The sequence below is a fragment of the Clinocottus analis genome, unplaced genomic scaffold, assembly GCF_023055335.1.
Source record: "Clinocottus analis isolate CAN_PGR_092001 unplaced genomic scaffold, fCliAna1.0.p SCAF_5, whole genome shotgun sequence".
NCBI lineage: Eukaryota > Metazoa > Chordata > Actinopteri > Perciformes > Cottidae > Clinocottus > Clinocottus analis.
In genome coordinates, this window is record NW_027176207.1 from 13,088,966 (window position 1) to 13,103,200 (window position 14,235).

Below are 14,235 nucleotides of genomic sequence, written 5' to 3' on the forward strand. Positions count from 1 at the left end.
GATATATTATTACAGTCTAGGATTCTTTTTTAATTAATTCTTTCGAAAGCTCCAAATAATGACAGAAATAAGATAGCAAAGAAGTTAGTTTACAAAACACATCGGGAAAAAGGAAAGACAACTAAAATAAATACATATAACTAGTTTTAAAATAATAAAATATATAAAATATTATACACAAAATTAACTGTATACAACTCAGTAGTGGTTTGAGTTGTAGGCAACACAGACTCTGATAATGATTATTACATCCCACAGAAGGAGACACGGTGTAAAGAAGTGTATTACAAGAAAGAATCCTTTGATAATACAAAACTTCATCCAGCTCCTTTAAGGAAAGGAAAAAAACATTGTAGCTCTGACATAAATAAAATGAAAGCTCGACATTATGCTTGCTAACTGCCATATGAAACAAGAAAGGAAGACAGCTGCTGTCTCGTACTGAACCACTGTACCTCGCCTGCATGCCTGGAGGCTACAGGCTCCATTTACAGTCTGCCTTACCTCCATGGGTATTAAACAATTCAAAGAAAATGTTGACTTACAAATTGATGGCGATGGTGGCTTCCGCTCTGCAAATAGTTGATAGGTGCTAGCACTTTAGTGAAGTAAAGTCATGTCAAGTGGAATTTCATATGTTTGTCAAATATGAGTGCGCATTTGTGGACTGAGGTGCGAGGACATACTGTAGAGGATTAGTAGAGAAAAAAACTCTGTAACAGTTGTGTCACATTAAGTTAAAATCAGGAGTTGTATGTAATGTAATGCAATACATTATTTTAAAGTTGTCATTTCTTTATGAGTTAAATAGAAGTTGTGGGGTATAGTATGGGTATTTGTTGGGAAATATTTACATAATTACACAAATACACTAAAACGTACACATCTGCAAGCGCACATACACAAGCAAGTAATGAATATACCAAAATAATAATTTGAAGCTACAGAGGTTAATCAATAATTACACCCTCCATATGTTTACAGAAAGAAGCGCTGACAATTGAGCACACAACATCATTATATATCTGGGTGACTTTGGTGATGAAATGATGACCTGGAGGTAATTAGCACAGATGTTTGTGGCACTTGGTAAATTGCTTTCTGGATGTGAATATAAATATGTTCTGCAGCACGAAACCAACTCATGAATCTTGGTCGCTTGATGAGCTTCTAGACTTCTGCTTTGTTTTTAATGAGATTATAGTTATGATAGTTAGATTAGATAGATTATAATTAAACTTTCAAAAATCAGTACACATCATCCCTTTTCTTTTTCTTGGACTACTTGGCGGACCTTCTGGACTGGCAGACAGACAGAGAAGGAGACGGAGGTGAGAGGAGACGATTGTATGTTTGAGGCTTTAGTATTGGCGAGAAAATCTCAGCAGCAGATTGCAGCATGGTTACAAAACCATTGTTCTGCCTACATATGTGTTTGTTTTCACATTACTGTCCCACTCTTGTTTGTTTTAATGACTTTGATGATGGCTCAATGTGAAGCATTAGGCTTGTTATTTCCTCTTTGGCTTGATGTATTGGTTTGACCTTTGATATCGGCCAGAAATGCCATTTACCACCTGCATGATTGAGAGTCTTCCCTGAACGCACGCTGAATAAAAAACAAATATGTTGCAACTAAATTGCTTTTCTTTTTTTTGATGTTTTATTTTGCTTTTATTGTTCAACGCTAGTCTTGTAAACGCAGTAATACTACCATGTGTCTCCCCTACAATTGCCCAGGTGGAGATCACTGCATTTTAAAGCACTGCTCTCGTGCAGCTCTGTCATCTTAAAGGTAGAGTCTTTCAGTAAGTGAACACAGATCATTTGTGGCACATAAAAATGAATTTGAATGATTCGTTGGCAGCTCTTGTCTAAAATTAAGACATAGTGAGATGTAGCAGAAAGGGACAAGGGATGCTTTTGCATCTATGAAATGGACAAAATATGTATTTAATATTCTTGAAACAACCAGATCTTGCCTCTTGTTTCTAGAAACAAAATATCAATGTGCATACTTCATGTTTTCAATGCTTGCTATAAAGGTTTAGCCTGAGGCGGTTTTAATTTCAGTGCATCAAACTCACTAAAATTACACAAAATATAGAAAATGTAATATGTTTAGGCTTTAACAACATGCTGACGTGCAATCTCTTTCAAGAGAAGACGTTACCAAGTTTAATGATGATCAAGATGTTCTTCTTGTTGCTTTCTTTTGACAAAACATGGCCGACAAGAACTATTATCTTCATGGAAATAAACATAGATAGCGTAAAAAAAGCAACTTTGTCTCCTACAAATTACGTTCCCCCAGAACTAAAATGCATCTTCAATTACGTTGACTAAAAACATATTTTTTTTGAAAAGGAGCAAGTTTTAAGAAATACAAATTAAAAAACAATCCTTTGAATAGTCCAGGACTTTTTTTTAAGTTTTCATCCATGAATTTTAACAAGGAAATCAAAAAGTTAGAATTAGATTTTTAGTTTTTATTGGAATAATTATAAATAGCCACCAACCAAGTTGTTCTCTGAAATTGTAATTGTATCGTGCCGTCTACATTCTTCCCTTGCAAAAAGCAGCTTGAACACCATAATATACATTTTACCCGGGTGCATAGTCTAGGGACAGTAATTGATGTAACAGATAAAGACTACAGAGGACACACTATTGATTCTCAGGTTCGATCAATACATTACAGGAGCAAGCACATTTGGCTCTGTGTTTAAGTTCGCAAAACACCGGAAGCAAGCAGATTAATGAGACAACTTGCTGAAACAAAAGGAGGAAGTACGCGGCTCTTTGATATCAAGCTAAATTAGATAACTGCCAGCATGTAAATAAGTACTGGACATCGACTTGAGAAAGTAGTTGATTTTTTGTGTGTTAGCTTCCTACCCTATATAATTAGACTGTAACTCAAAACTGTAATCAGTGCGAAGAACCAAATACATGTGCTTATAATATCAATTATGCGTGGCATTTTCCTAAAATAAATGCTCCTCCAGAGTAAAAATACAGTGAATGCCAGATATTTCTTTCACGCAAACATGTCTTTCTTACACAGAATTACTATCAAATTATCCTGAAATAGTCCCCCCCCCCCCCCCCCGCCCTACAGAGTGTAATGTCCCTTTCTATCCTAAAACAATACTGCATAACAGTACATTTCAATAACGATTACCACAAAGGCACAATTCTTGCAGTTACTCTAAATGACTCTGCAGCAAATGACGCTTAACTCGGCGTGACCACTGGACCAATAAGCTTAATGTTAATCTCCTGCTATTATAAGTATGAAAAGCTTCTGGTAAAAGTCGGATCTATTTTCTATGGACAGAGAGCGCTCTTTATGGCGGAGGCAGCAACAATGAGACAGGAGGTTTTTGAAATGTGGTGCTATCAATGTGTCATGTGCAACTAGCGTGTAATTGATTCATTAAGTCCAATTGCAATACATCACCATGTATTTACATGCATGCATAATATATGTGAATGTTTTTATTGAACAGTTTATGTGGTGTGATGTCTGACAATGAACAGTGTGCCATATGCATCACTCCCACTTTGCGGGATTTTGTTGATAGAATAGAAAAGCCAAGATATATGTGTGAAGAGTGACCAATCCTTTATGTTTTTCATAATTATAATTGTACATTAGGAGTATTTATGCACGCTTTACCCATTGACTACAAATCACTTATACATTCACCACTTTCGATCATGTTCCGAAGCATACCACAAGTCTCTCGATTGATTTCCTCGCCTCAAGGCAGCAGTTCATTTAAATACAGTGACAAAATTTACTTGCAGAACCTATAAATTTGCTTAAAATGGACAATCGATCACAAAGAGCATCCCATGTGCTCCTGCTGTTGTCAAAGCTATGTCACTGGTGTGTTCTGTATGTCTGCATGTAAATGAGAGCCCACCAACTAATTAATGCAAACAGAAAGTTTTTTTTTCTTTAACTCTAAAATTTAAATTATCACAAAAAACAAATATTATCGACAGGAGAAGCCACACGTATAATTTTGGAATTCAAAAACGTTTGAAACCACTGAGTGATATAAGAAAAACACATTTCTTTGAATTTTGGTGATACAGTGTTTCCCTCGACAGGCATGACAAACCTGTTACCAACACAAATCAGCCCAAAAACCCACATTAAGTGGCTCTGAGAGTGCACAACTATTGTTCATCCACAATGACATATGTTGTCTGACTGAATATTCTTCATGAAGAAATTTATAGTTTCCAGATATTTGCAATTGTCAACCAATCAACTCATTGTGGTATCTGATCATTATCATAATTATTCAATACAATACTTCCTCACAATTCAAGCCAATCATGCGTAATACATCTGCACTTACGGTCACTGCAGAATGGCCCCCCGTAAGTGGTCATGGTGCAGTCACATGAGAAGCCCTCCCACAGCTGCAGACACACTCCCTGGTGGTGGCAGGAGTCCTCTGTGCAGGTGGTGCTTGGACCTAAAGGGTGTTGACAGCAGATTTACCAGGTGTTTCTCTAGTTTATTTATGCATCTTCACTACTACCCAAAAGGAATACATAGGTTGTACTTTGCCAGTCATTAATGCACAATAAGTCTACAGATATTCATCTTTTACCAGAAAATATTAATGTGAAGTGATTTTATTTATTGAAATCTACAAGCTCCAGAAAAAGAGGTTCAGCTAATTAAACAAGACAATTAAGAATAATTATGTTTAAGTCTCGGGTTTACACAAAATAGGCCAGTTTGTTTTGCGATGCAATAAAGACAAGAGGTCTTAAAATGCTTCATTTGAGTATATATTTTGTCATCCAAATCAAATGTTTTACAGGATATTCAACCTGTGTTCTTTTTAATGCATTTAATACTTGACATCTTTCTTTATAGGGCTTGTACAAAAGCAATAAAGTTGTCCATCAATATGAGATATGAGTTTAGAGTTGATGCTCAGCCTTGTGGAAGTTGTGTTTATGGCTTTCTGCCAGTTACACCTTCAGTCTATGGGCATATCTGGTTACACTCTTTGTCTTTTTGATTCTTCACAGTTCATATTGTTTGTACGCCCTCTGGCGTTTCGGAGAATAATGCAGAGAGTATAAAGTATAAATGGCTCTCTTCATGCTTTGATCTTGCCTCTAAGGAAGCTCGCACTACGACACCAAGCGCGAGTATAACAAAAAAGCTTAGCTTCACAAAGATCAAAAGGAAATGTGATGAACTGTCTGTCCGTCTGACTTTGTTTGAGTCCCTGTGACCATCTCATTTAAACATTTAAAACAGTAAAATGCTGTGCACAATCACATTGAAGAGAAGGATTAATGGTTTATTTTATTTCCCCATGACTGCTATAAGGCAACAACCATCTACTGGTTGTCAAATCTCCTCACCGACTCAGGCTCCACACAAGAAGACCAATGAAGGTTTTGCAGACTCCATAACCTTTACGCAAGTGTCACCCTCAACACAACTGGATGGGTAGACTTATGTAACTACTCTGTCATAACCTGTGCAATGTTTCCTGTAACAGCAATGGCTACCCGTGGAGATTATTAATCATACATTTAAAAAAGCTGTTAAACAGCATAACAAATGTGGTGTGATTAGCTTTCTGTGAGCAGACCCTCTGAGTTCCTCTGGCTCTGATACTAGGACATCGGATTACAGGAATGATTCACAGGCGTTTCAGACCTCCCAGTGTGTTGCCAGCCTCACCTCCACAGCCGTGCTCCACCTCTCCCACCTTGTGAAGGGCGTCAGCCAATAGGTCAGGGAGTCTCCCGTTCAAGTCTACGGATGCCAGGCAGCCCTGGTATCCTTCCCGGGATGCTATTAACCTGGGCAGGCTGCTGTACATGCTCTTCCCAACGCCACCAACGTAGAGCTCCCCTGTGGGGAAAATCACAGCCGGGGATATGTTGGTGTCTGCCTTAAATCATTGGCTGGCAACACAGACAGTGCACATGGAAATGGATTCAAAATAATTAGTAAATTAATAAATAGGCCCTCTTTTTTTTACTTTAGCTGTTGGTGCATGCTAAACACGTGGAAGTGAAAGAAAGTTGATTGAGCCTTTAAAGAGTTAAGCTACAGAATGTATTCTATGTTTGAATAAAACAAAAGAAAATTGATATCCACTATGAAAAGCAAATCTTTTTTTTTTTCTCCGCCAGGAGAATCATGTAATTTCCTTTGTGTGAGTGAGCCTATTCTCACATTCTGCAGCAGGAAACTGAAATATTTGGGGTTGCCCGTTATGGTTGCATCCTTAAGGATTTCTTGTGGTTGTAGTGGCACACACTTTCTGTGTCCTCTTATAAACAATTGTTCAGATAAATTACCTTTTAAATCCAGGTTGCGGGCTCCATTGGCGTGTTGGGTGACAGTGCGAGAATCAATCTTCAGGATGTGCACATTGTTGTTGTCGCGGGAGATAACCACATTGTGCCACTGGTTGTCATTAAGTTGCTTGTCAGAGTTTCCCTTCATTAGCGACGGCCCATTTCCCAAGTCAAAAACATAATGGATGTACCTACAGGACAATGCAGATGTTTACATTCAGTATTTCTCATGTAGTATCATTTCTCCAGATACCATATGCTGTTCTGGGATTATGCTTCTAACTATGCTAGCCATGCCGTTGTGTGCACTGCTGTCTACCAGTCTGTTTTGGGATAAAACCAACCAGGGGGCTGTTGATAGTTTAAAAAAAAAAATCTTCTTAAATTCAAGCAACATCTATGACAAAGCTGCTTCACACTTCACACAATACATTGAGCAGCCTGAAAACTCTGACAGAAGTGTTGGAAGCCATTTTTCGTCTGTATTGTCTGTGTGAACTACTGCTGCAGGCTGCAGAGCTGAACAAGGCCTCCTGCTGACTAATTGCTTACTGGGAGAGAGTCTGTGCAAGGTTTGACAGTGGGAAGCTGCAATTGTTGCTTCAATGTTCCGTTTCCTATTCTCTCTGGAACAGAAATTATCTACAATGAATAAAACATTCGGAACATATTTGTAGCCAAATGTGCTTGAGTAGGTCTGAGTGTGAGAATGACACCAGTACTGTGGTAATGGCAGTTTCTGTTTATGCGCTCACACTTCCTCTATCTGCTTCTCTCCCTTTAACACAATTGTTCATGATGAGCACATGATTGTAAAGCTCTATTGTGTCTCGCTATCAATATATTAATCATCATTGAGTCATTCTGTGCCCAAGAAAGAAGAAAAGTAAAAAAAAGCACTCTTCATGTGCCTTCAGCTTTATTAAGTACACAAGTAGGCATATATATATATATATATATATATATATATATATATATATATATATATATATATATATATATATATATATATATATATAGTTAGTTCCTGTCCTAAATAGACCCTTCTATCTTTCTTCAGCCAAGCCCTGAATGCAGATTACACCTCAGTCCAAACACTGCTGCGCTTACCCTTTGACCAGCTCCACCACAATGAAGTCACTGCCATCTCCAGAGTTGTAAAGTATCAGGCCGTCAGGACTAGTGGTTTTGAACTGGAAGAAAAGGTGCATAGAGGCGTAGGCCTGCAAGGTGGAGAAGGCCAAGTAGCTGGCTTGCGCTAGAAAGGTTACAGGATTGGCCACAATATGCCTCATGCCAAATCGAGCATTCAGCTCGCAGTAGGAGATGTCTCCGTTCTTGCACTGGTCCAGATAGAGCATCCCATTAAAGGAGAGAGCTTGCAGATGGCCGATAAAGTTGGAAGGCATCACAGAGATGAAACGCCGCTCGGTCATGATCCCTGTTTCAATGTTGCTGAATTCCAGACGGGTGTGGGCGCCCGACATGTGGCCTAAGGAACAAAGAAAGCAACTTAGATTTCAAATAGCTTTTAATACATGTACTGAATGTAAACATCTACCAACACATACTAAATGTAAACATTGTCCTTTGCAAGCTTCTTTATTCCTACTATATACCTTCCACTGTCACATTATCCACAGAGAGTTGCAAATTCTTCCCACGCCGCACCACCTTCACTGTGTGCCACTCATTGTCATTCAGCTTCTCGCCTACCAGGAGTACCTCTGGTCCCTTACCTAAGAGGAGGAAAGCATCAAGTGACAATCATACCACATCAGCTCAGTATACACCCTTTCCACATGAAGCTTTTCTCTTCTCTTCTCTCTCTCTTTGTCAATACATTCATTCACTTCCAAAACCACCCACCCACACACACACACACACACACACACACACACACACACACACACACACACACACACACACAGACGTCAACTTTCACCTGCAACCAATACTTTGCACTTACTCAATACACAGTTAAAGGAAACATGAAACAAAGAAACTGCAGTAGCAGCTCCTGCTCTGCAGGTTGACTAGCCAACATGTGTACGATGATTTATACACTGCAATAGTTTAATGCATGCTTTCTCTTGAAAGGGTAGTTTGAGAGATGTCATCTGGGGTAAAAAAGATATTATCTCGAGACTGGGCTCAAACATATAGCTTTAAGTTTAAGATGTCTACACTATCTTCTGCCTTTCTCGCTGGTTTCAAAATAGGTCACAGTGCAGAAGCTTGCCGCTGCAGCACCGTCATCCCGAATCAGTGCCTATGCAACAGGCCGACACGGCAGTTCAAAGGAGTTCTGACATCGCTTGGGAAACTAATTGGCCATGCCTAAGCTGACTGCGCCTTTAGGGGTTTGTCTGTCTAATTGAGCTCAGGGTGTAGGAGAATTACAGGGGACGTACAGAGGGCAATAAATGGAAAACATCAACTGGTTTCTGAACACTGCACTGTTTCATCCTGAGGGAAATAAAACTGTGACTGGAGACTTTGTTGAACGCTGCATATCAAGTCTCTTTACAGCACACCGCATGATACCACAATCCACCTGCTGAATATTGACTGTGCCCGCCAGACAGATCAATCACATCAAATCCTGTTCCCTCTAAATGGAAAAAACAAACCACTTGCTGGAATAATGTCACACAACACACACACAGAAATGTTTATCTTGTAAATCTCCATAATGAAAACAGAGATGCAAACCAGATGTGCTGTAATGAAAGATGATCGTGGATTGCTGGATGCTGGATAATGGGGCAAAGTGACCAAATCTTCGTAGCCCGCGGCTTGAGAAGCGGCTCGAGGCTACTTTCATAACACACCTCAATCTCCGACCGAACTGTCAGCGGCCTAGTCGCATTGTGAGTAATGTATGAAGACATGTGGAATAAGAAAGACGATATCGATGGCTCAGCTGCATGGATTCTAAATTAATAAAACATTTACTATCATTTCTACAGTGTTATTTGTTGGTGTAGTTTAATTTGAAAGTGAGGTCATAAAGAATTTTGTCTCAGTAAATAAAAATGAAGCACTCATAATAAAACTGGCTGTGCGGCCTGTATTTCATATCAGTGGTAGTAATCTACCTCTGACACCTTAGTGGGGAGTAAAAGGACTGGAATAAAATATGTTTTCACACAGACATCTGACTGTAAAGCCTTTGAAATGTGGGCCCCTATCAAAGTGCCTTTGCTTCACAAACTTCCAGAGGCTCTAGAGCAAGCTGCAAATGTAAAGGGTCTATTTCGTCCAGTTTGATCCTCAGTTAAAATTGAATTTGATTCATATTTTCAAACAAGGATAACTTCAAAGGCATGGAGCAGTTATACAGGTCAGCATTATGAGTGAGCCGAGACTTTGAACGTGGGAAGTGCATGGTAATCAAAGCACGTCATGGTAATTCTGTAATTTTGTAGAACAAATGCTTCTTTTCAAAAGTGTGTTGTGTACCATTATTCCCCATATTCCGGCGGATTAATCAAATGCATTGCAGCAACATTTGTTCTTACAACAATTTCCCCTCCCACTGACAGCTTACAAGCAGCTGCTGGAGATGAGCTGTCTCTCTGAAGCTACACTCGCAAGATCCTTCAACTGTGAAATCTGAATCCAGTTGTAAGAGCATCCTTAAAGGCAGTCAAAGCAACAACATCTTCCATGATGGAAACTCTGATGATCCTCAATGGTAGCGCTCACTAAAAGATGATCATTTAAATAATGTAGGTTCCATTTTCTGTTATCAGCTATAAAATCCATTAATAAGCCATCCATAAACACATTGCCACAGGTTACTAGTGTAGCATACAAGGAGTATAATTGATCAAGATGATGGTTCATTTTGCACACAAAGAGATGCACATACACTGCATATAAACTGTGGACAGTGCATGATGGTACATTGCCATCTGCTGGTAGAGAATACAATTTATTAGGCAGATAGCTAAGGTGATAAAGGACATACACAACCCCCTTTAAATAGCCACATTCAATATTTTCACTTTACTATTTCCATAAGTATTTTTAGGCATATTTTTTATTTCTATTGGGTGTAATGAACCATTTAAAAATTACTTTAAATTGCTCTCCTGCAGGTGGGTCACTGAACTGGTTAAAGGGACCGTACATGCACCACTGGTTTCCAACCATCCACACACACACACTCGAGAATGCACACACAATACTTACCTCGATCAGAGAAAAAAAAAGTCATCTGTTCAATAAAAAGGACTGTTGCTTATCGGCTCACATACTGTTCGTGCCATAATTCTGTTGTAACAGTTAAAGTGTCCCCTTGTACTGTAGCTATTACATCAACATCTAAGGTCAATAGATAGACATGAGACAACATAGTACAGAATGCAGATCATTGATTCGTTGTATATAATATGTTATACACAATAAAGTAGAATGACTCATATTTATGTTGCAAATTGAACATTGACAGTTGAATCCAGAAATTATTCATACATGAGGGCTGGAAACAAGCTTTTAGCCAGCACATGATTATAGTGCTAACTTGTATAAGCATTCGTAAGCCTCCTCTGTAATGGATGATCTATATCGGAAAGCTGTTCACCTCTCCACAGCCAATAGCTTTTATCCCTCTACTGTAGTCTGATCCAAAACTTAAATTGCCTGTCTCTCACTATCAGGTGAGCGTGACAATCTACATCATAAATCATCGCGGGACAACCCTAAAGTACCATTCCATGTCACAAGACGAGAGAATACCACAAAATCTATTCTGTTGACACAAAGGCATCCTTTGGCATTCATCTGCCTTTGAATACCCTATGGCTCAAGACAACGTATTTGACGATTTGCTGTCATATTTCTCGGTAATTTTTACATTTATTTTATAGAACATATGGTCTAGGATGCCTTTTACAATTATCTTTGGGGTGAAACAAAGCAAGATTAGATGTGTTTGTTGATAAAGGAGTAAGTTAGAATATGTATTAAAATGTTCCCACGAGGAACTGACTGAATCTGGTCATTTAATTTACATATAAAAGAATATGTTCAACACCATGAACTGTACTGGAATCAAAAGGCTGCAAAAACATAAAGCAAAAACATTTCTGCTTGGCACTCATCTTTTGATCAGATATCAGGCTGACCCTTAAATGCAGATCAGCTCTGCCAACACAGTGGGATTACTCAATAAAACAATTCTGTTTTCTCTAAACTGAGACTGAGTGTTGTTTTTCTCTCTGCAGATATTTACTGATTGTAGTTGAACCGTTCCCAATTATCAGATATGTGAGCAAATTAGTCACAAGCAAATTAATGACAAGCTCATTGGCAGTACAATAGCAGGCTACTGTATGTCAATTCGAGCTACATTCAATTACAATATCATTATATATTAATGACAAAATGTGTCATTTAAATTGTTGATAAAATGTTCATGATTGAAGAGCCAACAAATAGCAATTATATGCAAACGCACAATGAGGTCTCACGCTTGTTCTTATCTTTGTTGTATAATAGCACCAGTAAACAAGGGGGCATTGTGGGGCAGAAAAAAAAGAAAAATGTTTTGTTTCACCATGGAATAGAGCAGGAGGCATATGATTATACCACAGTGCATGTTCTCTTAATCATGGTACAGTTAATAATCATAGGAAACACTTACTGAGATTACAGTCTATCCTGATACAATCTGGTGAGAGAGAGAGTGAGATGGTGAGGTTAAAAGAAAAAAGAACAGCACAAAAGAGGAGAATATTTCACATCCTTCAAGGTACATTCTGCAGAAAGTTCAGTGCTTTTCAGAGCCACCATCCGGGGACAGGCTCGAGAGTCTAAACCGCCACTTTCCTCCCTTTTGTGTGAGTGACATTAGAAAAAGGAATTGTGAGGAAAAGGAAAAACCTCAGCATGTGTCTGGTTCTGGTAGAACAATAGATCAGATCAAAGTTGGGATCAATAAGAGTTTTATTGACCGTAAAAGTGGAGGTGCACCAGTAGTATTTTTAGTGTCGGTATGGGCTCGGATATGGCTGCTTACGTTCAGGCGTCTGCAAAGGAGTTTACTTGTTTCAGATATTTCGACTGATTACTGACACAAGCTCTTGGGTAATACAGCAAACATGCGCTGCTGTGAGCTAAATCGTCTGAAGCAGATAACAAAAATTGGAACCTGTGCTGGCATTTTGGTATTTTGGATTGGATTTTTTGAAAGCGGATAAGGCATCCTAAAAGCCTATCACCCAAAGGATCATAATTAATTTACTTCAAAGAACAAGCTAAAGAACAATACTCAAATTAGAGCAATTACTGGGATTATGCAGAATTTGCAATACATATATTTTCCTGTGAGATCTAATCATCTCAGTTTTTGAGATGTACAGTATCGCCTTCTGTATTATATTTGTTTAAGTCGACCTGCATGCATTCATACTGTAAGTGAGATGTGTCTGAGGGGTATGTAGTCTTCTACTAATGCACCTCTGCTTAAAAGCCCAAACCTTGATCTGTCTTCACGCGTAAACTCAAAATGCAGCTACAGCAGTCTCTTGCTGTTTCTGCAGGTTATTGGTAATATATTTTCTATATTTGAGTTAAATACAAAGGAAAGGGGCGATTTGCACAACCTGCAGCCACCATTGACGTTACACCAGTAAAATAATGACACCAGCCCAAATATGATGTTTTTTTTTTTTTTTTTACTACAGCTAAAACCTTCTAAATACATCTGCAATATTTACATTTTTTTCCCTCATCGTTGATTCACCCACTCCTCATTTCCATGTTCTGAATAATGAAACCAATTCATCCAACTGCACATGAATATATTGGTGTAAGTCATGTGGCTGAGGCGTGCTCTCAAGCTGTCAACCATCACAGAGCAGTGGATACAGACAACCAGAGACCAGAGTGACTTTCTGCTGCAAGTGTGTGCATGTGTCTGAGAGAGAGAACGTGTGTGGCCATCACTGGCACCCTCTGTTCAGTGAAGCGACTCTAAACTGGACAGGCCAGTAAATGTGAGGGGAGGGAACTACTACGGTCACATCAATGGTGTGATGGTAAGAGTAATGGCGGATCTGGTCTCTGACTGCCTTCTCCTTGAACTGCAGACAAGCCATTGAAGGGCTGAAAGAGCCGAGACGGTCAGATGAGACCTGACCATTGGATGAACTGAGAGAGAGGTTGAGAGCGAGAGAGGGAGAGGGAGAGAGAAAGAGGAAGGCAGAAACACAGAAAGAAACAGTGGGAGAGAGCAAGAAAGACAGAGAGAGAGAGAGAGGGAGAGAGGAAGAGAGAAACACGGAGAGAGGGAGAGAGAAACACACAGAAAGGGAGCGAGAGAAACACGAAGAGAGAGAGGAAGAGAGAGGGAGAGAGAGGGAGCGAGAGAACCACGGAGAAAAGGAGAGAAGAGAAGAGCAGAACATGCATACACACCTACAGTTGTTTATAAAGACTCTTGAATCTCTTGTTTTTCATAGCTATTTGGATTGAAAAATGACTTCTTTAAATTGTTTTTAAAGATCCTTTAATGAAAAGAGTTTTGTACTCATATGTTGATACATTTTGGTGATAATTCTTACTTTATAGAAAGAAACATCTTGGGGCTTCCCGAATAATTGTACTACTGGTGTGCTGTCTGCGTTTCTTGGTGGTTTAGTGGTTAAGACGCAAAGGCTATTATTTAAACAAAACATCAACGTAAACCCTTGGATGACTGAAAGAAAAAGATTTATTTTACGCTATTTCTGTTTGCGGGTGGAGAAGATCACACATTGTTGCAGCTAATAGAACCATATTCTGTTTCACAGGGGTGGTGTATTGGACTTTTTCTTGGCTCTGAGTGGGTGCCAGGAAACAGTAAAGACTCCAGGAAGTTACTGTGCA

General features: G+C 39.0%; 1 protein-coding gene across 6 annotated transcripts in view; it reads right to left on the reverse strand.

The window, feature by feature from the left end:
* Nucleotides 1–14,235, reverse strand: part of LOC137802695 (neurexin-2-like) — a 107,218-nt gene that overhangs the window by 48,427 nt on the left and 44,556 nt on the right. For 4 of the 6 annotated variants that reach the window (XM_068600754.1, XM_068600756.1, XM_068600751.1 and 1 more), the window contains 6 exons: nucleotides 12,011–12,037; nucleotides 7,977–8,096; nucleotides 7,468–7,849; nucleotides 6,358–6,548; nucleotides 5,732–5,905; nucleotides 4,377–4,496 (listed from right to left, as the gene is read on the reverse strand). In XM_068600754.1, coding sequence (XP_068456855.1) covers nucleotides 4,377–4,496; nucleotides 5,732–5,905; nucleotides 6,358–6,548; nucleotides 7,468–7,849; nucleotides 7,977–8,096; nucleotides 12,011–12,037 — 1,014 coding nt within the window. The remainder of the gene's footprint in view (nucleotides 1–4,376; nucleotides 4,497–5,731; nucleotides 5,906–6,357; nucleotides 6,549–7,467; nucleotides 7,850–7,976; nucleotides 8,097–12,010; nucleotides 12,038–14,235) is intronic. The other 2 variants (XM_068600757.1, XM_068600753.1) reach the window with 1 other exon arrangement.